Source organism: Ctenopharyngodon idella, chromosome 3 (assembly GCF_019924925.1).
Source record: "Ctenopharyngodon idella isolate HZGC_01 chromosome 3, HZGC01, whole genome shotgun sequence".
NCBI lineage: Eukaryota > Metazoa > Chordata > Actinopteri > Cypriniformes > Xenocyprididae > Ctenopharyngodon > Ctenopharyngodon idella.
In genome coordinates, this window is record NC_067222.1 from 35,448,371 (window position 1) to 35,473,383 (window position 25,013).

The 25,013-nt window shown below is 35.5% G+C and overlaps 1 protein-coding gene across 5 annotated transcripts; it reads left to right on the forward strand.

Annotated features, from left to right (window-relative positions):
• Positions 1–208: 208 nt before the first annotated feature.
• On the forward strand, positions 209–24,761 carry slc29a4a (solute carrier family 29 member 4a). Of its 5 annotated transcripts, XM_051888069.1 has the most exons (12): positions 209–281; positions 7,683–7,748; positions 13,165–13,391; positions 14,087–14,218; positions 14,649–14,762; positions 15,834–15,962; positions 16,088–16,162; positions 16,250–16,515; positions 20,090–20,213; positions 22,059–22,246; positions 22,343–22,583; positions 22,740–24,761. In XM_051888069.1, the coding sequence occupies exons 3-12, from the start codon at positions 13,229–13,231 to the stop codon at positions 22,871–22,873; spliced, it is 1,566 nt and encodes a 521-aa protein (XP_051744029.1). In that variant the 5' UTR covers positions 209–281; positions 7,683–7,748; positions 13,165–13,228; the 3' UTR covers positions 22,874–24,761. The 5 variants fall into 5 exon arrangements, with proteins under 5 accessions (XP_051744029.1, XP_051744032.1, XP_051744031.1 ...); XM_051888072.1 differs by lacking the exon at positions 7,683–7,748 and having other exon boundaries at positions 225–281; XM_051888071.1 differs by lacking the exons at positions 209–281; positions 7,683–7,748 and adding an exon at positions 10,164–10,301.
• The last annotated feature ends 252 nt before the right edge of the window (positions 24,762–25,013 follow it).

Here is a 25,013-nt window from a genome sequence, read left to right on the forward strand (position 1 = left end):
CATAAAAGCTGATAAAATACGCTAAACAACACGTTTTCTGGCAAAATGACACCAAACAGTACTTAAAACAATCTCAGCAGCAAACTAAAACGCGCAATAATACTATTTATAATACAAATAATATTTATTTGTTTGTTTTCTTGGTCTGTTTAATTGATATACCACTGGATTTTTATTAATGTACCACTGGAGGGAGACATTTACTGCATACGGTAAAACAGGCATGATGAAAACGCATCAAAACACATACTGCATCTTTCTGGTGGTAAACGTGATTAATGGTAAGTAATCAGTCCTACTTGTTGGTTTTTATCATGTGTGAACACTTGCATATGTCTTTAGATGTTTATGCAGATCTGTTGTTTTGTTTGGTTTAAGTTTAGCTAGAGAGAAAATGACTGGGTTTTTGCAGTGGTTGTTATGTGCTTTTAGGCAAAAGCATCACCTTCTCTGAGCAAAAGAGACATATAGACACACTGAATTGATTATTGTTTTAGGGATGTTCATAGGCAAGTGCATTTAACTGTATGCCAAACTCAGTTAATAACGTATAAAATTAATTATAATATTCATTTTGCAGCATTACAAAATGTGATGATTCAGCGTTGTGCCAGGATTTTTTTTTTTCTGAAGTTTTCAAAGTCATACAGTACAGATGATACAGATGACTAAAACAGTACCAGTATTTACAGGCTCTTTCCTTAATTGAAGGCCAAGAGTAAATCTTAATCCAAGTCTTTCCTACAGCCATTTGCCTTTAGGTGCACATACATCTTTTTGTATGGCAGAAGACCAAAAGCTCTCATGACAGCCGAAAGCCTTTGAGTGGATAGGTAGATCTCAGATAATGTATTTAAGATGTATATACTTCAAACTGTGAATATCCTTTATATTACATGGATTTTTTTTTTCTCATGCATGGCATTTAGGAACTTAACCATAGTGATTATATATATATATATATATATATATATATATATATATATATATATATAAGTATTTAGTAGGGGGAAACATATAACAATGTATTGTTACAATCATGGTAACAATACAATATGGTTTTGCACCAGTGTTCAGTAACATTCAGTAAATGAGAAAGAGAGAAGGCTGTCATGGTGATCTCATTAGAATGTATGAGAGACTGTGGTAGATGCATTAGACAGGAGGTCAAAGGCATAAGTGTCATTCATTACTCCGCTCTGCCATAAAAATCCCCGGCAGAATTATAATTTTGAGATTTTAATTAAGATGGTGCCGCAGTCACATCAAAGGACGCATCAGTTCATAGTCTTTCACAATTGTTCAGCGTGCAGTTACATTATATTGATTTTCATTATTCACTGTCTGCTCTAATTTTCACTATCCATATGTTTACTCCGCAAATATTATTCTTTCATTGCCGTAGGAAAAATATTACATTTTAAAACAATATTACTTCTAATCTATGTTTTCAGAGACCCAGGTTTATTAGTTCATCCGTAATGTCTGCTAACAGATGGAAGATCGGGCCAATTTCAATTCCAGACTCTATAATTGAATAAGTTAATAATCCTCATGATTAGGAAAATGATGTAATGGAAAGAATGTTATTGTTCTAGGCTAGCTCATTTATCTGCCATGGGAAGGTTAGAGAATTTATGAATTTTCTGTGTGCCAGTGGATTCTGTCTTTCTTTTCTTTAACTTTTTACTTTTTGTTCTTCTATAATGCAACAAAACAGCTACTTCTGCAGTATATAGTATGTATACTAGAATGTTTTCTAAATTTAAAGGGATAGTTCACCCAAAAATTAAAATTATCCCATGATTTACTCACCATCAAGCCATCCTAGGTGTATATGACCTCTTATTTCAGCCAAACACATTCAGAGTTATATTATAAAATATCCTGGCTCTTCCAAGCTTTATAATGGTAGTGAATTAGAGATTTTGATGGCCAAAAAAGTGCATCCACCCATCATAAAAGTACTCCACACAGCTCCAGGGGGTTAATAAAGGCCTTCTGAAGTGAAGCGATTGGTTTTTGTAAAATATCCATATTTAAAACTTTAAAAACTATAATCACTGGCTTCCAGCAACGGCTGTACGCGAGTCTAGTTCCGGCGGAAGCGCAGAGGATGGAGCAAAACAAAACAAAACACTGGTCACGAATTAGAAGTCTAAATCGAGAATTTTTAGAGAAATGTTGGAGGATTTCAATATAAGAGTATTAGAGCTTGAGTTTGTTGCCCAGCCCTATTTGTTTGAACCGCGAGAGGCGTCTTCTCTCACCTAAGCTTACATTACTCCTACATCCTACGTCACTCTTCTGCCGTAACTCAACTTGTGTACGGCTGTTGCCGGTAGCTAGTTATTATAGTTTATCAAGTTTTAAATATGGATATTTTTCTTACAAAAACCCATCGCTTCACTTCAGAAAGCCTTTATTAACCCCCTGGAAGCGTATGGATTACCTTTTATGATGGATGGATGGGCTTCAAAATCTCAACCCCCATTCACTACCATTATAAAGCTTGGAAGAGCCAGGATATTTTTTAATATATCGTCTGAAAGAAGATAGTCATATGCAGCTAGGATGCTACTTCCATTTGCCAAAACAAGCAGTATACAAATGACCTTACTGCATGGACTACTATATCCTCTTCAATCTTTAACATCTCTTTCTTGACTCATTATTCAGTCTGCTTAATGTAAATGTAAATTTCTATGCAAAATTTGTTTCAAAATGTTCAATAACCATTTTTATTTTCAAGATGATAAATTGACGCAACATGCATAATTACACAGTCATATCACTATAGCATACTATTGTTTTATATAATTATTGCAGATTAATAAGATTTAATTTACTATTTTTTAAAATAGTAGGAAGTATACGGTGTATACTGTGTGTAGTATTCAGTAATCTAGTATTGCATTATGAACACAGGCTATGTTTTTAATCTTACAAGAGCCAGTTGACACTGATTGTATTAATAAAGTTAAGGACTTGAGGTGTGTCCTAGTAATTCTTCCTCACTGCATGTCTCACAAGCTAATTGCTTTTGACAATATATCAAAAATCTGTCTGGCAGAGAAGAGAGACTATTATGTTTTGCATTATATATCCATATCTGCAATAACTGTCATGATAGGAATTAACATGTATAGCATAATGATTTTTAATTTACAGTATTCAATCTCATTACATATACAAGAAATAATTGTTATGGTAATGACCTATTCTGCATGCACAAGGCCTAAGATACAATAATTGCCACCTCCTGTAAACCCTTCACCCTCACACAATCTCACAAATGATATTATAGTACACAGACTAACTCTATTAGACTCTGAAACAGCTTTTTCTACTAGGAGCTATTAGGCTCCTTAATACCCTTGTACCTAATTAAAATTCTTGGAAAATTATTTAAATTCAACCTGCAGTGTTTACACTGTTCTCTGGCACCGCACGTATACGTAAGGCCCTAGGGTGCAGGCAAAGACTTTATGTATACACAGACGTGCACTTATATTACTAAGAATGGGAGAAAGTGCAATGCACAATATGGCGGAATAAGTCCCGCCTTCTAAATAAAAGAGCCATTTGGTATAGTAATTGTGTCACTTTGGTGTCACTGCAGCTGCCTTTAGAAGCTCCGATTGCTGAGACACACGCTTATGACTGCACATACGCATTGGCTAGTCTAGCTTGAAAAATGCAGTTTTTTGTCATGATTTGAGCATTTATAAATAAAAATTATGAGACAGTTGTTGTCAGATTTCATTGGTTTCAAATATGAAGTTTAATCGTAAGCTAGGTAAACAACTTTTCACCTAGGTCCTATTTCTTTGAATATTTCCCCATTCAAAGAGATAGGAGCTGTACTTGCATGACTGGAGAGGCATTTCAAAGATGGCCGCCGAATGAAATGACTTGCCTTATAGGGACTTTGGGAACAGTTCTGTTTGGAGGCCACCTCCTGATGCCATTGTAAGATTTAATGTTAAAATAATAATACATAGTAAAGCAAATATAAGATCTTAAATCACAATAGCATGAGACAATGTTTCAAAGACATGAAATAAAATTTCAGTTTCAGGATTGTACAAGCAGTGCTCACAATACATTGCAAATAAGACTATAAGGTGCTCAGAGGCCTGCATGGGCAGTACTTTTGTACTGAGCAAAGTATAGGAACAGATGATATTTCTTATTTCTTCATTTATTTGACATTATGCAAACTGTTACTCACACACAGTCAAGCACTGTTTATCTATCCATATCTAATTTGCATCTTCACTGACTTGTTTATGAGTGTCAGACCATTCATTCATTGTGGGTCAGATAAAATTCATCTTATTTTGTACAGAATTGTTATTTGGGATTTGTGCTATGTATATTTTGTTGGAATAACTATTAACTTGAAGCTTTAAAACTTATAACATTGATTTGTTATAGCAGTTGCTGCGCTACATGTTATGAGAACATTTCCTCCAGTTTGTCAAGGTAGCTCATGATGTGCTACAAACCCTAGCAGTAAACACAATTAATAATAGCCAGTGTTTTTAGCTATATCTCATTACTCTCCAGTCTAGATCTTGTTCCTGCATGATATGGTTCATCACTTGTCTCCTGCAGCACCATATGCTGAAACAGCAGCCCTACTAGTAGCACTTAACTGAATAAGAAGCAATCAACTCAAAATTTAGATAGAGGGCAGCTAGCACATAGATGAAATCAGGACCTTGTCAGCACTTGTTTTATGTATTTAAAGTTTTTTTTTTTTTTTTGGTAAATCTGTCTTGTTTTATGTATTTAAAGTCAACATGAAACAGAAGTTACAATCTTTCTGTTCTGGTCTTTTCTTCCCTATTGTGACATATCTGTAGGGCCGCCCCCTAATAATCGACTAACCGTTAGTCGACGAGAAGAGGCTTAGTCAACCAAAATTGTATTAGTCGCAGGAAAAAAAATCCACAGGAAGTGGCGAAGTCATGCAGTCTGTGACAGACAGATCGTTAACAGCTGGTCTATGTGGTAATTACAGTACATCAGGCAGGACATCCAAACGCTCTCCTATCATTCATCGACCTCAAATATTGCTTATTATCTGAAACATGGATGTAGTAGCAACTTTACATGGCCACGCGTTAACATTAACCTAGAAAAATGTGGGCTATTCAAGTGTTTGTGTCGAGTGTGAAAGCTGAATAGTAGCGCGCTTACTGACAGCTAACATGGAGGCGCCGGTGCGATCACTTGCACTTAAAATACTCCGTCATTTTTAGTCACACAGATAAGAGTAATACATCATTTGAATCTGTGAAGAGTTTTATTTGTGTGCACTCACAATAACAACAACAACAAAAAATAACCAAAACTCCATGTAAACTTGCCTCACAGACATGCAAAAATGTATCTATAGAAACCGAAATGTCTACTTTTAAATGAACCAATTCAAATGGAAAACAAATATTTTTTTCAGGTTATGTAATCCGTATGAAACGTGCATATAGGCGTGTCCACTACTGCGGAGATCGTGAGTCAGCATCATCGACTTCATCTTCGCATACAGACGACAACATTGTCAAAATGATCCCTATTCACCCAGATCCACGAAAATGACTAAAAACCCCAGGCAATTATGCCAGGCATAAATGGCGTTAATAGTTGGTGATGTGACTTTCTAGACTCTAGACTGAACACGTAATACGCATGTGCATGACATCACCGTTTTCACAAATTTGAGTTTTTGTTGTTTCCATGGGGACAATAACAGTATCATATTCAAAAGCTTGCACTTTGAAACCTGATTTCAAATGCTTGAAATCGCCAAAATGCTGTTGTCATGTAAATGAACGGCCAAAACGCATAGAAAGCTCTCAGTTTTTAGTTGAAAAGGGTGACGTGTAAACGGACCCTCTGTGAAACAGCTTCTTGAACAAGAAAAAATGTAGGGTGGGACTTGATGTTGTCCATGGGGGAACTGATTGGAGGGCTGTGGTTTTCTATTGGTCGATCTCATGTGAGTGACAGGTTGTCCCGCCCTCATGCCAGAGAAGAGAAGAAATGTCAGTACACGAGGGAGGGGAAGTTATTTTAATTATAGATTATGAGGACACATACATTTTAAAAAAATAATGATGTGCACATATAAATAATTTATAATAAATACTGCAATATTCCATAAAAATTAAGAACTGTCATTTTTTAATGGTGACTTTAAAGAGGTAGGTGTAAATATTTGTTGAGGGTGTGCTGGCTGATATGGTTGTTTTTTGTAATAGGAAAAAAATTACTAAGTTCACAGCTAAATACATGAAATTACAGATAGGTAATTATCTTTATGCCAATAATGCACTGGGTAAATATGAGACTCAGAATGCCTTGTTTCAATATAATCTGATATCTGTACAAGAATATTATGCCAGGGATTTTATGTCATAATAATAATAATATATAAAACAGACAAATATGCATGCTGTCAAATTCCAAATGGTAAAGGACAAATTACGGTAAACACTGCCATTACCATTTCACTCAAAATGTAGAAAATGCCTTTTGGGCAAATGCCTTTTAGCCATTTTGTTCTCTCACAGAGCAGGTGATAGAGGAGGTAATGAAAAAGCCCAGTCAGCTTTGTGAATACACAAGCACAGAGGCCTTCTGGGGAAATGACATTGGGTAGGAAATTAGATTCCCACTGGGTAAATAGAACATCTAGGCTAAGAATGGACTCGTTTAACTCGTGTAAGAAGGATTTATTTTGCCAGATCCTTATGCTTGCAAATGCTGCATGTGAAAACAAAAGGCTGATAACTCATTGATTGAATGATACTAATTTGCTTCCTCATGAATATCAGTCAACCAAACAATTGCCATATTTTTGAATATAGAATATCCTGAATCAATCATTCTGCAAGGAAACAAGATAGTTACCTTACACTTTTGAAGAACGTAATGGGAAATGATCAGTAAAGAGAGTCAAAACTGCTAATTCATGAATATAAGTGTGGTTAAATGTGGAACAACATCAAGGGATTCAAATATTGCTGGGCTCAGCCATACACAAAGTGTATTTTATTGCTCAATGGTAAATAATAAAGTGTGCATTTTTCAACCTTTCTTAATATTGTTTGAATTAGTACCTCAAAGAGAAAATATTAAGTTGACATTTTATTGTTACAGAATGAGTGCGTGATATGCTATTTATTATAAAGTAAACACAGAGAACCCTTTATAGGGCATTGTTGCTTTGGCAGGTTAACGCTGCATTTTCCCCTTGTTTTTGTTGTTTTCTATATGTGATGACAGATATATAACAGCAGCATTATGTATTATGCGTGTAGTATCTAGACCTTCCCACTTGTACATTCAAAATGAAAAGGTGTCTATTGATTCCTCCAAAAGGCAGAGAGTCACTGTTGAGCTTTGATCTTACCCAATAATGCTGTCTGGACATCTGATGTGAAATCAAGTTCAAGGCTGAATGCTGCCCAGCCATGTATTGCACAACAGTACAACACAATGGTTATCCAAAAGATAATCAAGAACTTTTAATAATGTCAAAATGAACCTACTTCTGCAAATTTATATGCAGTTAGTTCCACTTTTTCCAATCTGTTGTCAATGTATTATTTTTTCCAAAATGTGTTATAGGACTGTTTTGACTGTTCTGTTTGTTTGTTTTTCTTCTAAAGAGGCCAATGTAATAGGTGCAGATTGGGGGACACCCCGGCAGAGAAGGCTAAGAGGCATTGGAGAAGGTGAGTTGATGATGTAGGGTCCACTAGGTAGGACTTACGATGAGGTAGCAAGGTAGAATGGTTTTGGTTTCTTCTGATTTATCCTCAGGAGCATGGAGATGTGACAGTGCATCAGCTTTGGCATTCTTTGCACCTGGTCGAAAGGAGATAGAGAAATTGAAGCGTGTGAAGAATAATGTCCATTTCGCCTGTCAGGGATTGAGTCTCTTGGCATCTCTGAGGTATTCTAGATTTTTTTGATCAGTAAGATCTGTGAATGGATGTTGAGCATCCTCCAGCAAATGCCTCCATTGGTGAGCAGTTCTGGGTCGTAGTTTCTCTCTGCCTGGGAAAATTTTTTGCAAAAGAAGGCACATGGATGGAGTCGGTGTGGGTTCCCCTGCTGCTGAGATGGCACTGCTCCTACCTTGCAGGTGGTTGTATCAAATTTGACGACGAAGGGTTTGTTGGGGTCTGGACAGGATCAGGAGCGGTGCACTGGTGAATCCTTATAACCAAGAAACTGCACTGAGGACTGGTGGAAGGAGCATTTTTCAGCTTTCAGAAATAGATGGTGTTCTCTCAGGTGTTGGAGGACCTCTGACACATGCTGACGATGTTCGGCTATACTCCGGGAATACACCAAGATGTCATCAATGTATACTACTACAGATCGGTGGAAGAAGTCCTGGAATATTCATAGTGCCCTGTAGGTGTCACGAAGGCAGTCGTCCCCCTCACACGATGAGGTTATAGTCAATGCGGAGGTTATAGGCACACTAATTTGTCTGAAATTACTTCTGTAAAACTCATTTAGCCTCTTTCCTACACTCACACACACATTTTTTCCTTCCCACTGGGGCTGCATTTTGTTTATAAACATACTTGTGCATGCACACACTGAAATTAAAATATAAAAGACGAGGGCAGATGAAGATAATTTCAAACAACAAAGTTTAATAGTAGATCCAGATAGCATCAGTGTTGCCAACTGCTTTCAATTGAAAGTAGCTAAAACTGGTAGCTAATTGTCACTAGACGACATCATAATGGCAAATCCATTGATCTATATAAATATAGATCAGTGGGCAAAATAAGATTCTAGATAAGGTTTGTCCAAGAAGTTGCTAGATTTGTCCCTAAACTTTTGAAAAAAGTCTCAAAAGGGGTGGGGAAGCCACTAAATCTAGTGACAAAATCCCTAAATTGGCAACACTGGATAGCAAGCAGACAGGTAGTGCCAACATCTAAACATAACGGTGACCGGACAGAGAATGAATGTGAGGGACCAACTTATGTAGCAAACACAAATGAGGATGATTAATGGGACACAGCTGATACATATGAACTAATAATGACGGTAACCAGGGAGACAGACCAGTGGCGGGAAACTGAACAAAAGCAACATGTGACAAATAAAAAGCAAACTGAAGGTCCATGAACAAAACTAAACCAAATGTGACAATGTCTTAATGTATTTTTATAGCAAAAGTTCATAGACCAAATAGTCTAAATTTTAAAAAGGAAAGAGGATTTGGAAAAGAAAAAGTCCACATTTCATTTTGCTGCCACCTATTGATAAACCATTGCAGCATTAAAAGGTGATTTAAGATGTTTATCATCTTTTTTTTTTTCATAAATAAAAGTTTATGCAAGTAAAATGAATCTATTTTGTTTGAAAACATTTCAGAGTAATATTGATGTTGTTTTGTTAGAAAAAGAATATGTAAGTTTCATAAATATTTTGAGCAGTCACGAGTTACACATTTCAAATGAATTTAAATCCAATGGAGTTCATACTGCTAATTCTCATATTATATGTTCTTATAAATTTCATCTAGTGATATATTCAAATAAAATTTCTCATAAATCTTGATAAAAAATATTTTCCTGCATCACAATGGTTTTTGCAGTAGCTCTTGAAAAATCTGAAATTTCAAAGAATTTCTCAATTCTTTTAATTAATAAAAAGGGGGGTAAATGAAGTAATAGCATAGTAAGAACATGGTAACATTCAAAACTTTTGTGCATGAGAAGTTACTGATTAGATACAATATGGTTTTAGTTGAAAAATATTAAGACTATTTTATAAGCTTATTCCACCAGGTCCAAACAGACCCACGGTATGCAAACATGTGTGTACAGTTTTTTAATGCATTAGGAGGAAAAATCCTATCCAGTTTATTTTAAAATCTTTTTATCTATTCAGAAATAATGAAAACTAAATACAGCAACTGACCAATCAGAATGAAGTATCCCATATATAGGCCTTTACCAAATATTTGTTTATTTTAGATTTTTCAAAAATATTTAAATTACAAAACTGCATGATAGTCATTGATTAGTTTTGCATTTATTATTCATTGCGATATGGAAATAAGTGCATTCAGAATCGTGAAGTGCACTAATGCAGGTTTCCTTTAATAAAGCGATAATGAAAGCGGGTTGGCAGACAGCTGGAGGCTTATAGACCGATACAAACGGGTTGTGTGGGAGGGAGAATGACAGCGGCTCTGTGGCTCTTCACCTTGGCAAGGAGGATATTTACACCGGAGAACCTAAACAACACCGCACGTATGATGAAAATGCTTCATATGTAAAGAAGGGTTGTGGATACATAGAATAACATGCGAACAAGGGAGGAAAGAGACATTTAATTTTTCGGGGGTAAGATTTAACCTGTTGTCTTTCTGATAACTGTATCGCTTTTGTCTCTCTAAATGATGCATGAGCGCTGCTAGATGAATAATGGAAATATATGCTGTGATTTGACTGTATGACTATAACAAGTCCCGTGAGAGCAACAAAGAACCTGAAAGATAGCAGAAAATTGTGTGAGATTTTCTCTCAGGGATGGTGTGTTTTGAAAAGAGGAAAGTGATTAAATTAGTGCCCACTGAAAGGCGTGTTGACGTACTGCTAATTATATGTAGCGAAGTGCACGATTAGTTTATTTTTCATACGTAAGTTTTCATACTTCATTTGGATTTAGACTTAGTCCCTTGCGTTTTGTTTTTTATAATTTTTTTGACACGAATTTCAGAGATTTAACTTATGTTAAATACACAACAACACTAGGCTATATCACAACAAAGCACGCGAGCATCAGGTCCTTTTATTGTTCCTCTTACATCCTTCGTCTGCATTCATCAGCTTATTTTTCTATATTATTGCCTCTCCGCGTCATTTTGGAAAGCTTTTATACATTTATCCATATATTCATTTCCTTGCTTGTGCTTATCATTTTCATCTAGAATATAGAAAATTACTGTAAATAAGCGGAGTAAAATGAGTCTGACAGATCCTGACAGTTCATGGTTTAGGAACAGGTGTTGCTCTTGTGTTTTTATTTGCATGTTTCATCACTGTTGACATATAGTATCTTAGTTAAACAGCATGAGCCACTATGATAATATATGCTACATGACAGCTTGGTGAATATGTTGTACGTCTTTGTGTTTGGTTACAAACTCTTAATGTGTAAATGATTGACATGAATGAACAATTCCTTTTGGTTTGTTCATCGCTCAGTTCAACACGGTTTGGATAAAGCACAAAATGTGCCTAACCGCTCTCTAGTCAGTGACGTAACATTGATATCAAAGATTGCTTTTCTTTTGATCCAGTCATGCTCTGCTAGCCCCAGCCTCCTTCAAAGGACGCATTGGCAGATTTCCAAGATGAGAAAATTTCAATAGCACGTCCAGCATCTTGGCCAGTGCTCTGCTCGCTGGAAGTGCCTGATTTGCATTAACAGAATAGATTTTTTGAGCTTGTCTGACTGTCCCTTCCTAAAATAGAATACACAGGGAGGCAATATATCCCTTGACAATTCATTAGTAATGATGCAGACACATGCATATGCAAATATAAAGAAAACATTACTTGCACTTGCACAAAGGCATACAGCATACAGTATAGCCAAAAGTGAAATGTCACATAGCATGGTCGACTTAACAGAAAGTGGCTTGAGGCTGCTCTTCAGCCTTCACATGCTTTTATTACACTTCACTGTTCAGTCACTAGAGCCAATTTAACATCACAGGGCCCTTTAATCTTAGTGGGGGAAAAAGCTCAAATCAAGAGTCATAATGCCTATATTGTGTATTGAACTTTGTTTACATCAGAAAAGCATGCAAAATAAAAACACAGAATACATGTAACCATCTTTTAAGTATTGTTTATTTGTTTAAGATGTTAAGATTGATCAGAATGTCATTATCTCATGTGATTATGTTACATGGTGCGTCGTTATATATATATATATATATATATATATATATATATATATATATATATATATATATATATATATATATGGGTCATTGACGAATAAGGTTTTTAAAAGTGTAAAAAAACATAATGGAGATATAATTAATTTTGAAGTCTTATTAAGTGTTAACAATGAGATTATGTGGTTTTTATAATCAATTAACACTGCTTTTGTCATTTTTTACAAGATGGAGAAAATTTGTCATCAAAAAAGTCATTCGGTTTAACCAAAATTTCGGTTTTACCGAATGACACTTTTGGTTATACCAAATGACGATATTTTTAAACAGTGCAAACAGGCTGATATCAAAAGGACAATCAAACATTTTATATTTAGTACAAGTTTTTAAAATATTACAAAATTTTCCATGTTTTATAGCGGTTGTACTGAATGACCTGATGTTTTGGGACATGCGTATGAGCAAGTGAAAACATGAATTTTTCAAATAGTTAAGAGAGAGTTAGTAACTTTCATGACCATGTGGTCCTTTGCAGGTGTCTGAATGATGTCACATCCTGTCACATGATACTGACTGCATGACTTGATCCAAAATGGTCCCTTTATATTGGTTACTCCCAATGACATCAATGAAATTCATTTTTCCGGACATTCTTCCTCATAACAAAGAAATGACTTCTACACATAATTTTAATACCATTTTGCACTATGTTGATATATGATGTTATAAAATCATGCCAGAATAAAAATATATACATTTATTACATTTTAAGATATTTTAATTACAAATGAAATGGCTGTATTGTCCTTTGGACGGTTAAACCGAATGAACTTTTGACACTTCAGAATCTTTAAAATACCTTTATATGTAGCAAAATATAATTAAAACCTTTTGGATTCAATAAAAGAGATCTAGTTGTACTACCTTACATACTTTGGATGTCATATCTTTGTTTTTTTATTATTAAGGCCTTTGGACAAAAAAAAATGACCTGTCACATTATTGACCCATATATTAAAGTGATTTAAAAAATATAAAAAATCGATTATTACAAGACTTTAAAATGAAATATCACATAGCTATACTTCACATTTTGAGATTAACTAAAACTAAAAATCTAGATATTTGTAGTTTTGTATGTAATGTATTGCATCTAATCTGTATTGTAAGTTGCTGACACACAAATAATTTTCCTCCTCTTACAGATCATATTTCTGCCACTGTTAAAAAAGGCCTATTTAAAAGACATCTCAGCCCAAAACGGGGAATATGGGCTCAAAAGGAGTAGAGAGACGTAAACAGGCCACCCCTGGCACGACCCCTGAGGGCAATGTGGTGATGAGCTTCAGTTTTGAAAGCTATCAGCTGGAAGAAGAGGACTGCCAGGTGAAAGACATCTCTGATAAAGGAGTGCTGGCCCTTTCAGAACCTGGTGAGTCTCTGCTACAGATGACGTGCCTCAATTTAACTACAAATGGTCATTTGAGTCCCTATTTCATATTAGCGGTGTTCGTATAATGTGTATAAATACATACTTTGGTTTGGCAAGGATAAAGGCCTTGGTTGGAAAGGTTACATTACTTGGCATGTACTTGCTACGTCTAATCATGTTATGTGGAGAGTCTTTTGTCCCCTCATGTTGCCTGGTTACAAAGGTCATGCTTATTAAATCAGTTGATCAGGAGAACAGGTTACTCCTTGATCTTTCACGTAAGAGATACTGTGGAGATTGGTAGGCCATATATATATATATATATATATATATATATATATATATATATACACACATTTTCCTTTTTAAACATGATTTCATTTCTTCCATCTCTTAAATTAGGCATGTAGTGCTAAAGCACTAAAGCTGTACAACCATGAGGAAGCCAGCAAGAGGCACAGAAGTGCTTCCATCAATCAGTTCCTCATCCAGAAAGAGAGAGAGAGAGAGCAAAATGTCAAATGTCTCATACATATGCATAAATATACTTCAAAGAGACTGCAGACAGGCTAGGAGACAAATATTTAAAATGCATATATTTTTGAAATGTCATACAAATAAAACATAGATGGGACTTTGTTTCTCACTCTGACTTGTTGTTTGTGCATACAAATGTGTGTGATTTCTGTGCATAGTGTTTGAGGAACCTATTCCAGATGACCGTTACCATGGGATCTATTTTGCCATGCTCCTGGCTGGAGTGGGCTTCCTGCTGCCTTACAATAGCTTCATTACAGACGTTGACTACCTGCATCATAAATTTGAAGGTACTCCATTATATTTTTGCCTCATATCTTACCTAGCATTTATAACTGTGAAATTAATGAAGTCACTTATGATTTCTGTTAATTATTGTGAGTTTTAAAACATATACTTTTTTGTATTTGTATTGTATATATATATATATATATATATATATATATATATATATATATATATATATATATATATATATATATATATAAGTATATTAATATAATGAGTATAATAGATTTAAAATTTAGTATAATAAAAAGTTTGGGGTCAGTATGTTTTTTTTAAAGAAATGTATACTTTATTCAGCAATTAAATTGAACAAATTTAACAATTAAACGATTATTTGAACATTTTAGATCTGATATCTGAAAATGCATGAGACTTTGTGGTTCGTGCAATAAATTTGGAGGTCATTTCCTCTTTGTCTTCTGTGTCTTTCAGGAACATCTATCGTGTTTGACATGGGTTTAACATATATTCTTGTGGCCTTAGTGGCCGTGATCCTAAACAATGTTCTGGTGGAGATGCTGAGCCTGCACACCAGGATCACTGTGGGTGAGTCTGTTTATGTAGAGCACAAAGGGATGGGGGAGGAGGCCGCTGATTGACCTGAGAGAGCGACTGCCCTGAGGGGAAAGGGAGGAGCGGCAACAGTCCAGTCTGACAGCTGCATCACTCATCTGAACCTGAAGAATAGCACTCGCAAAATACTGCTAAATACACACTAAGGATGGATCACATGTAATGGAAACAGTAAAAAAAACACAGGGAAACCGGTTGATGACACACACTGCCACAAACCCTTCACTAGCGACCGTCAAGAACGGCAGCAAACAGGGAATAATATGTCCATTTCATGCTTTTAGAGAAATTGTTCACCTAGAACGCATTTTTCCATTTCACCACGCTACTTTTCCATTGTTTTTCAATGTAAACACATGCTAGACGGACGTCTTTAACCATTGCGCTCATGTCTTGTGTCTTTTGCAGCGTCTCACACTTTAAACTTAAAAAATAATAATAATTCACTCTAAACGCTTCTTTTTTCATTCTGTGTGAATCGCCCCTATGACTTTTTTTCCTTCTGTGGAACACACAAGGTGATAATTTGAAAACTGTCTCAGTGTTTTGTCCGTACACTATTAGGGGAAAAAAAGGTTCACTATAGTACCTTGGATTCTTGACTCAATTTTAAAGAACCCTTTTTGCCAAAAAGGTTCTATAAGGAGAAATGTCTTAAATTATTGCATTATACTTTTATATTTATATTATTTATATATTTTATAGTTTAATTAAATAAAAATGAATCAAAACTAAATTCATAAAATGACTGCATGATGAGAACCCCTAAAAAGGCCACATTAACTTTGATTATATGGACAAAAACACTAAGACATTTTTCAAAATTCTTTTTTGTGACCCACAGAAGAAAGAAAGTCATACAAGTTTGGAACGTAATGAGGGTGTCAATGATTTTTGGGTAAACGAGCCCTCCAAAAACAAATCAGGCCTGTTAAGACATCTACTACAATATAATGAAATATTAAATGATATTACTTGCAAACATAGTTTGATTTTGAGTTTTGCTATGTCAGATTTGTTTATATCTGAGTTCATCTCTTGCAGGTTACCTCTTTGCACTTGGACCTCTGCTTTTTGTCACCATCTTTGATGTGTGGCTGGAGAAGTTCACCACAAAGCAGGCTTACGTCATCAATCTGATGTCTATGGGCACTGTGGCATTTGGATGTACAGGTATTTATTCATATTTTCCTTTCCGGAGAATCATGTTGGGAGTCTCTGTCATTCTTTTAGGCTCAGAACATTGTGTTCCCAACCATTTCCAGCCATAACAGTCTTTTACCCTGTTGTGTCTCCAGTGCAGCAGTCCAGTTTCTATGGATACATGGGGATGCTTCCCAAACGCTACACACAGGGCGTGATGACCGGAGAGAGTAAGAGGCTTTTTGCCATCTAATGTCATGATCTTTGAGCAAACTTCAAAAACAAGATTCTCAATGCTTATTTTTTTTTCTGTGTAGGCACTGCAGGAGTAATCATTTCACTCAGCCGAATCTTCACCAAACTCTTGATCAAAAACGAGAGGAAGAACACCATCATCTTCTTCGTCATTTCCATCTGTATGGTGCTGGTTTGTTTTGTTCTGCACATGCTGGTGCGACGGACACGCTTTGTCCAATACTACACAAGTCTGGCACGACAGGGCCTGTCCCATGCCAAAGACCACCCCCACCACGGAACCCAGTACCAGGTCCACCATGATGTCATTACAGAAGAAGTAAGATTTGTAAGTTTTGCATGTCAAATGCGAGAAGGACATAATAAGATCAATGGCCTTTCTCCAATAGTGATTCTGTTATTGTTCTGAACAAACAAATGACATTTTCACCACATCTCAAAAAATATATATTTTGTTTCAATTTGTGGTGGGCGTGAGATTTTAAACATTTTATTTTTAGAATAAAATTTGTATCTATTTTTAAACATTTTATCTATTTTTAGGATAGTCGCAGACTCCTTGCTTTCTTAAAGGCTAATTTCATAGCTAGTATTTTATTCATTCTAATGCACACAATTAAATAACAATTTATCTCTTTTTGCATAATTTCACAAAATTACAGCTCGACTGGCAGTTATGCACTTTAGAAAAATATATTAATTTGAACATTTATTTTGTATTGATATGTATATATATAAATAGATTAATAAATTATAATTATAAAATGAAAACATTAAAAATACAATTATATAATTTGTATTACACATTTGTATTATACACATATTAGATATATATAATACATAATTAATCTAAAAATATATTTTAAAAATATACAAATGCAATTTTCTAATATATAAATGTAAATATATATAATACCTAAATAATATGTAGGTATTTATATAGATAACTTACCTTGATTTTTCATTTCAGGCATGCTTTCACTGACGTGTTTACTTCACTGTAACCAAGTACACTAACTAAGACTGAAAGTCTGGAACAAGGGTAAAACAATGAAATCTATATCTGACAGGATCCAAAATAGAAGTTTAGCAAAAGTAAAAAGTTTATTCGAAAGAAAAATGTTCTATAAGCAACAGTACTTAAAGGGATAGTTCACCCAAAAATGTAAATTCTGTCATCATTTACTCACCCTCAAGTTGTTCCAAACCTGTATAAATTTCTTTGTTCTGCTGAATATAAAGGAAGATATTTTGAAGAAAGTTTGTAACCAGGCTGCTTTGGGGCACCACTGACTTCAATAGTAGGGAAAAAAAATACTATGGAAGTCAATGGTGCCCCGAAACTGTTCAGTTTCTTACATTCTTCAAAATACCTTCCTTTGTGTTCAACAGAACAAACAAATTTATACAGGTTTGGAACAACCTGAGGGGTAGTAAAAGATGACAGAATTTTCATTTTTGGGTGAACTATCCCTTTAACAAGGGTTTAGGCCCGTTCACATCAAGGATGATAACGATAAAGATATAGTTCTAAACAATTGTTCTAAATATAAAAGTATAGCACACTGAATGCGTCCGCGCGACAACTATAACAATAACAGCGCAGAGAAACGATATTGTTGGAATAACTTTCAGAGCGATTTTTTTCCAGCTGATGAACGATAAAAACATTGACAGCCAATCAAAATCCATCCTGCTTTAAAGAGCTTGAGCATTTAAAGTGCTAGATGACAATAAACAATATCATCCTCTGGCGTGGACACTAATATAGTTATTGTTGTGGTTATATTTATAGTTATCGTTCTTGGTGTGAATGGACCTTTAATTCAGTCACATATTTTGAGTGTGTCCACAGTGTGCTCTAGCTTTCTCATACTTTTGCTTTAAGTGTTTTTGTCATAAGTACTGTTGCCCAGGCCAACATGTGAGGTCAGTTTTTGCAGGCAAAAGTCCCCAAGAATTCCATGTAAATTAAACAACAAATCTTCTCTCTTTGATTTGTATGATTTGGAAATCCATTTGGCATTATCATGCTATGCTGGTAATGTGTGATGAAATTCATTAAAATGTAGAATAGTAAATGTTTAGTGTTTTCTGTAAAATCCCCCATAACTTCATTCAATTTGTGTCGGTCAGTGCTTCTGAGACTGTGTTCTCAGCGGCCCTGAGAAGCACACGGGAGAGCATGATTTAAGTGCTCGCTCACACACAGTAATATATAAAAGCACTTCAGAGTAACTTCATGTTTTTCCTGTGGGTGACAGACTCTCAGCCGTTTCTCCTCTCAAAATTTCTTCATCTTCATCCAGAGATTCCTTGTTTAGAATTCCTAAATGATTGCTAGTGGGATTTCTATCATAATTGGGAACTGATCGTAAATTCTACAAAAATGTTTGCTTTAAGAATCAAACAAAAATCCTAATGAGTATTCATCCTAGGGGTATTTAGAACTGGTCCAAATTCAGATTATGATAAAAAAAAAAAATCCATGAACAATCCAATACAAATTCTTTTAAGATTTTTTGTCCTGGGACTGGCCAGAATGGCTGATTTTTAAAGTAGCAAAGACAAAACGCCCTAAAATGAGGCTATATTTAAATATTAAAGGATTAGTTCACTTTCAAGAGAAAATTAGCCCAAGCTTTACTCACCCTCAAGCCATCCTAGGTGTATATGACTTTCTTCTTTCTGATGAACACAATTGGAGAAATATTAATAAATATCCTGAGCATCTGAGCTTTATAATGGCATTGAACAGGGTTCACGATTATGAGCTGAAGAAATTGCTTCCATCCACATTCATCCATCATAAACATACTCCACACGGCTCCAGTGGGTTAATAAAGGCCTTCTGGAGCGAAGCGATGCGTTTGTGTAAAAAAAAATATCCATATTTAAACAACTTATGAAGTCAAGTATGTAGCTTCCGCCAGACCACCTTTCATATTCAACTTATGAAGAAAGTGTAAACTGGCGTCGTGTCAGTTACACTTTTTCCGTAAGTTGAATAGGGAAGGCGTAGGATGTAGCGCAAGCGCTTTGAACTGCGAGAGTTTTACACTTTCTTCATAACTTTAATATGGAAGGCGGTCTGGCGGAAGCTAGATATTTTACTTCATAACTTGTTAAATATGTTTTTTTTTTTTTTTTTACACAAACGCATCGCTTCGCTTCAGAAGGCCTTTATTAACCCCCCGGAGTCGTGTGGAGTATGTTTATGATGGATGAATGTGAATGGAAGCACTTTCTTCATCTTCATACTCATTGGTATCGCTCATTGCCATTATAAAGCTTGGATGCTCAGGATATTTATTAATATATCTCAGAATGTGTTCATCAGAAAGAAGAAAGTCATTTACACCTAGGATGGCTTGAGGGTGAGTAAAGCTTGGGCTAATTTTCATTTGAAAGTGAACTAATCCTTTAAAGATTCTCTCTGTTAGTCATTGCTATGTATTTATTTTTGATATATTTAATGCTCTTTTCTGCTAGATCTTAGGTATAGCTTGTGATACTCTGAAGGGATATTTTTCCTGAGCAGTTTCCTGTCTGTGCTGCCATGGGACCTGAATGCTTGTTTTATTCTCAGCAAATTAAGGAGAGTGGTTTTACTAGCTCAGCCAGACACTTAATCAAGTAATGGCCCTCCTCACAAAACCCCTGCAGAAATGCAAGTTCATCAAGAGGAGCATTACAATATCTGAATGCAGTGCACGCTCTTACAAAGTTGCAGTGACCTGCTTGATACGGCCATTGGCTCTGATGTGTTACTTTTTGTTGCATGTATTAGTGAATGCAAGGTTGCCATATTGAACTAAAAACTATTATTGATGGTCACTCCACTGTCCTATATGGATAATGTATTGAGTATGAATTGTTCAGATGTCCTGTCTGTTTTCAAGGGTAATGGTGCAGTGGGCTCTTCCCCAGCTGAAGACGGCTGCACAGATTTTGCTGGAGGAAACACTTATGTAAGATTTGATGTGCCCAAACCAAAGATTAAACGGAGCTGGCCAGGCATCAAAGGTGTGATCTAATTTACAGTACTGTATTTTATATATTACTCCTCATGCATGTTACAAAGAAAGTATGATCACTATTACAATTCTAGCCTAAACTGATAAAAGTATAAATAATTTTCATGTCATTGTCATTAACTGAGTGGTTGATATTAAAATCCTATATTAAAGATATTGTTTAAATACTACAAATTAATTAAGGCATAACATTATAATGTAAAATATGAATTCATTATGAAATCTGCTAAAGATGACATTAATGGTGTTATTGAATTAAAGGGATAGTTCACCCAAAAATGAAAATTATCCCATGATTTACTCACCCTCAAACCATCCTAGGTGTTTATGACTTTCTTCTTTCAGTCAAACACAATCTGAGTTATATTAAAAATTATCCTGGCTCTTCCAAGCTTTTTTTTTTTTTATAATGGGAGTGAATGGTACCCGAGATTTTGAAGCCCCAAAAAGCACATCTATCCATCATAAAAATAATCCATACGACTCTAGTGTGTTAATAAAGGCCTTCTGAAGCTAGGCGATGTAGTTTTGTAAGAAAACTATCCATATTTATAAGTTCATAAACTATAATAACTGGCTTCTGGCAACGGCCATAAGCGAGTCTAGTTCTGGCGGAAGAGTGACATTTGACCCGACGCAAGACGTATTGACGAACACGGAACAGCAGAAGATAGAGTGAAACAAAATACCGAATTTTTAAAGAGAAATGTTGGAGCATTTCGATATAAGAGAAGAGGAGCTTGAGTTTGTTGCCCAGCCATATTTGTTTGAACCGCGAGAGGCGTCATCTCTCACCTAAGCTTACGCTACTCCTACATCCTACATCATGCGTCGGGTCAGAGGTCACTCTTCCACCGGGACTCAACTTGCGTACGGCCTTGTCTGTTTAAGAAATTGTCTGTGTTGTACCAGGCCATTTGTGGTTGTTAAATTCTTTTTGTTCGATAAAATTCTTGCAAAAAAAAAAAAAAAAAAAAAAAAACTTGCGTACGGCCATTGCCGGAAGCCAGTGATTATAGTTTATCAAGTTTTAAATATGGATATTTTTCTTACAAAAACCAATCGCTTCACTTCAGAAGGCCTTTATTAACACCCTGGAGTCGTATGGATTACTTTTATGATGCATGATGCACGTTTTTGGGCTTCAAAATCTCAGGTACTATTCACTCCCATTATAGAGCTTGGAAGAGCCAGGATATTTTTTTAATATAACTCCAATTGTGTTTTAATAATGTATATATACTGTGTGTAAAATATATATATATATATATATGTGTGTGTGTGTGTTTTCAGATAATTAATATGTTTCAGTTTCCGATATATTGTGCATTCCTAATTAGCAAGAATTTGCAAATATTCTACCATTTAAAAGTTTTGGTCAGTTTTTGAAAGAAGTCTCTATATTTGTGACCGCAAAAACAGTAATATTGAGAAATATTATTTCAATTTAAAAAAAACTGTTTTAGATTTGAATACATTTTAAAATGTAATTTATTCCTGTGATGGCAAAGCTGAATTTTCAGCATCATTACTCCAGTCTTCAGTGTCACACGATCATTTTATAGTTTTTATTGCCTAATATTTTTTTTAGAAACCATGAAGCATTTTTCAGGATACTTAATTTAATAGAAAGTTCAAAAGAACAGCATTTATTTGAAACAGAAATCTTTTGTACATTATAAATGGCTTTACTGTCTCTTTTCAACAATATAATGCATCCTTGCTGAATAAAAGAATCTCACTGACCCCAAACATTTGAACAGTAGCGTATACTGTCAAAACAAGCAAATTTTCATGTTATTGTGTAATTGAGCAGTGACCCCTTCTGTTGCAGACATGATCCTGCATCGTTATGTAGTTGCCCGGGTGATCTGGGCTTACATGCTTTCTATTGCGGTCACTTACTTCATCACATTGTGTCTTTTCCCTGGACTGGAGTCTGAGATCAGGAATGTCACACTGGGGGAATGGCTGCCCATCCTGATCATGGCCATCTTCAACATATCTGACTTTGTGGGCAAAGTATGTTCAGAGACATAAAGACATTACGGATTATTTGTCACTTTAAATCTTCTTTGAAATCATCTGATGCCTAATCTTGTCTGTCCGTGTGTGTAGATCTTGGCAGCCGTGCCGTATGAATGGAACGGGACTCGTCTTCTCTTCTGCTCCTGTGTGCGAGTAGTTTTCATCCCTCTGTTCATCATGTGTGTGTATCCCGCTCAGAAGCCCACCTTCAGCCACCCAGCATGGCCTTGCATCTTCTCTCTCCTCATGGGCATCACTAATGGCTACTTTGGCAGTGTTCCCATGATTCATGCTGCAGGCAAGGTGGCACCTGAGCAGAGGGAGCTGGCAGGTAAATGTATCACTCCAGTTAGATTTATTGAGTATAAATGCACAAGTCTATGCAGATGAACAGGTGCTTGTATGTAAGTCTTCAGAAAGATGAATTTATAATCTCCTCTCTAGAGATGCAGTCATTAAATTTAGTTCATGTGACTTTGTCCCACAGGGAACATAATGACTGTGTCCTACATGTCTGGACTGATGTTGGGCTCTGTGGTCGCCTATGCTGCCTATAGTTTCACCGCTTCAGGCTCCATCTTCCACTCAGAGACTGGCTACAACTTCACCCAGGGGTACTAGTACCCTAGTCCAAGCCAAAAAAACATGTCTGTTCCTGTCATCAATCTCATCAGGAGGCACCTTTGCCACACTGTGTAGCAACTCCACAGTTCCCATTAATCAGACCTCTGCTGCAGGCTTCTTTTGGCCCGCCTGCAATGCTGTGTGCCTGTGAATGTAGTCAAATAGATGAAGAAACAAGCTTTGACACTGTAAAGAGTTATATATGTGTTCTGTTGCCTCTTTTGTTCTCCTGTTGCCACATGTTCTTTGACGGCGCTTTCGTTAAGATGCCAAACATTAGTTGTGTGGTGATAAAGATGGTAGCACTGTGAAAATCTGGGGTGAATAAGTTTGATGTTTCTCCTTGTTTAATGTCTGACTCCACATTTTGTGGTGTTGTATATGGTATTGACAGACAAACATGAACGTTTATGAGTACATTCTGACTGGACCGAGGAACTGTACTAGATGAGGGTCATTATATATGAATGCATGTAAAAGGGATTTGCCAAAAAGAAAACCATAGTCTTTTGAGTGCAATATGAATACTGGACCTTTTTGCTAAAGCTAACTGAATGTAAACATCTCTAAATAAATGCTTCTTCTTTTTCTTTTCTTTTTTTAAAAATGTTCCTGCATTTTTCTTTTAGCATTTTTAGTGACCTTATCTTCATGCGGTCAAGTCACCTTTATTTATATAAAGCTTTATACAATACAGATTGTTTCAAAGCAGCTTTACAGTGATAAACTGGAAAATAATAGTTTAATGATGCAAGCAATGATGCTGTTAAAAGAAAATAGTGTCATTGTTCAGCTAAAGTCAGTTCAGTGTTGATTCAGTTCTGTTCAATAAGTGATTTGAGTTTAATTCAGTTATAACGCAGCTCTGCAGAAAATAGAGATCTCACTGTCCAGTTCAGTCAGTTCTCATCCAAAAGCGTCAATACAGTCAAATCAATAATATTGCTGAATATTAAGTGTTCCAACTAAGCAAGCCAGAGGCGACAGTGGCAAGAAACCCAAACTCCATTGGTGACAGAAATGGAGAGAAAAAAGAAAACTTGGGAGAAACCTGTCGGGTTTCGAACAAACAAGCTGTGATTGATTCCAGGCTGCATCATAAACCAGCTTGTGAAATTATATCATTGAGAATATTTCATCCAGTTCATAAAATGACATCACAGTAACCAGAACATCCATTTTTTAAATGACAAAATCGTTACATGAAAGATGAAACCTGATTGTATTTTGCAGCTGTAGTTTACCTAATGACATTATATATATATTATGAAAATGTTATGAAGAAAGCATATTTAATGATTATGGCTCCTTCCCACACAATTTACATGATGTAAAAATCAACTGACATTTTGAATAGCCAAGATTTGTATTTAAAGGGATAGTTCACCCCAAAATGAAAATGTCATAATTTACTCACCCTCAAGATGTTCCAAACCTGTATGAATTTCTTTCTTCTGCTGAACATAATTGACTTGATGGTATGGAGGGGGAAAAATACTATGGAAGTCAAAAGAGCCCATCAACTGTTTGGTTACCCATATTCTTCAAAATATCTTATGTGCTCAGCAGAAGAAAGAAATTCATACAAGTTTGGAACAACTTGAGGGTGAGTAAATGGGTGAAATATCCCTTTAAACTTCACTTTTTCAAGATTTGTGTTTAAATTTTTATGTCACAAAGCATATTTGTTTGATGTGAACATTCTCATTGTTGTCCTAGAGCAACTGTAAGTGATTTCTTGTGCTACCCACATGAAAAAAATACTATAGTAATTTATAGTAAATACTATAGTGTTTTTTAACCATACTATAGTAAATTGTACAAACCCGATTCCAAAAAAGTTGGGACACTGTACAAATTGTGAATAAAAAAGGAATGCAATGATGTGGAAGTTTCACATTTCAATATTTTATTCAGAATACAACATAGATGACATATCAAATGTTTAAACTGAGAAAATGTATCATTTTGAGGGAAAAATAAGTTGATTTTAAATTTCATGGCATCAACACATCTCAAAAAAGTTGGGACAAGGCCATGTTTACCACTGTGTGGCATCCCCTCTTCTTTTTATAACAGTCTGCAAACGTCTGGGGACTGAGGAAACAAGTTGCTCAAGTTTAGGAATAGGAATGTT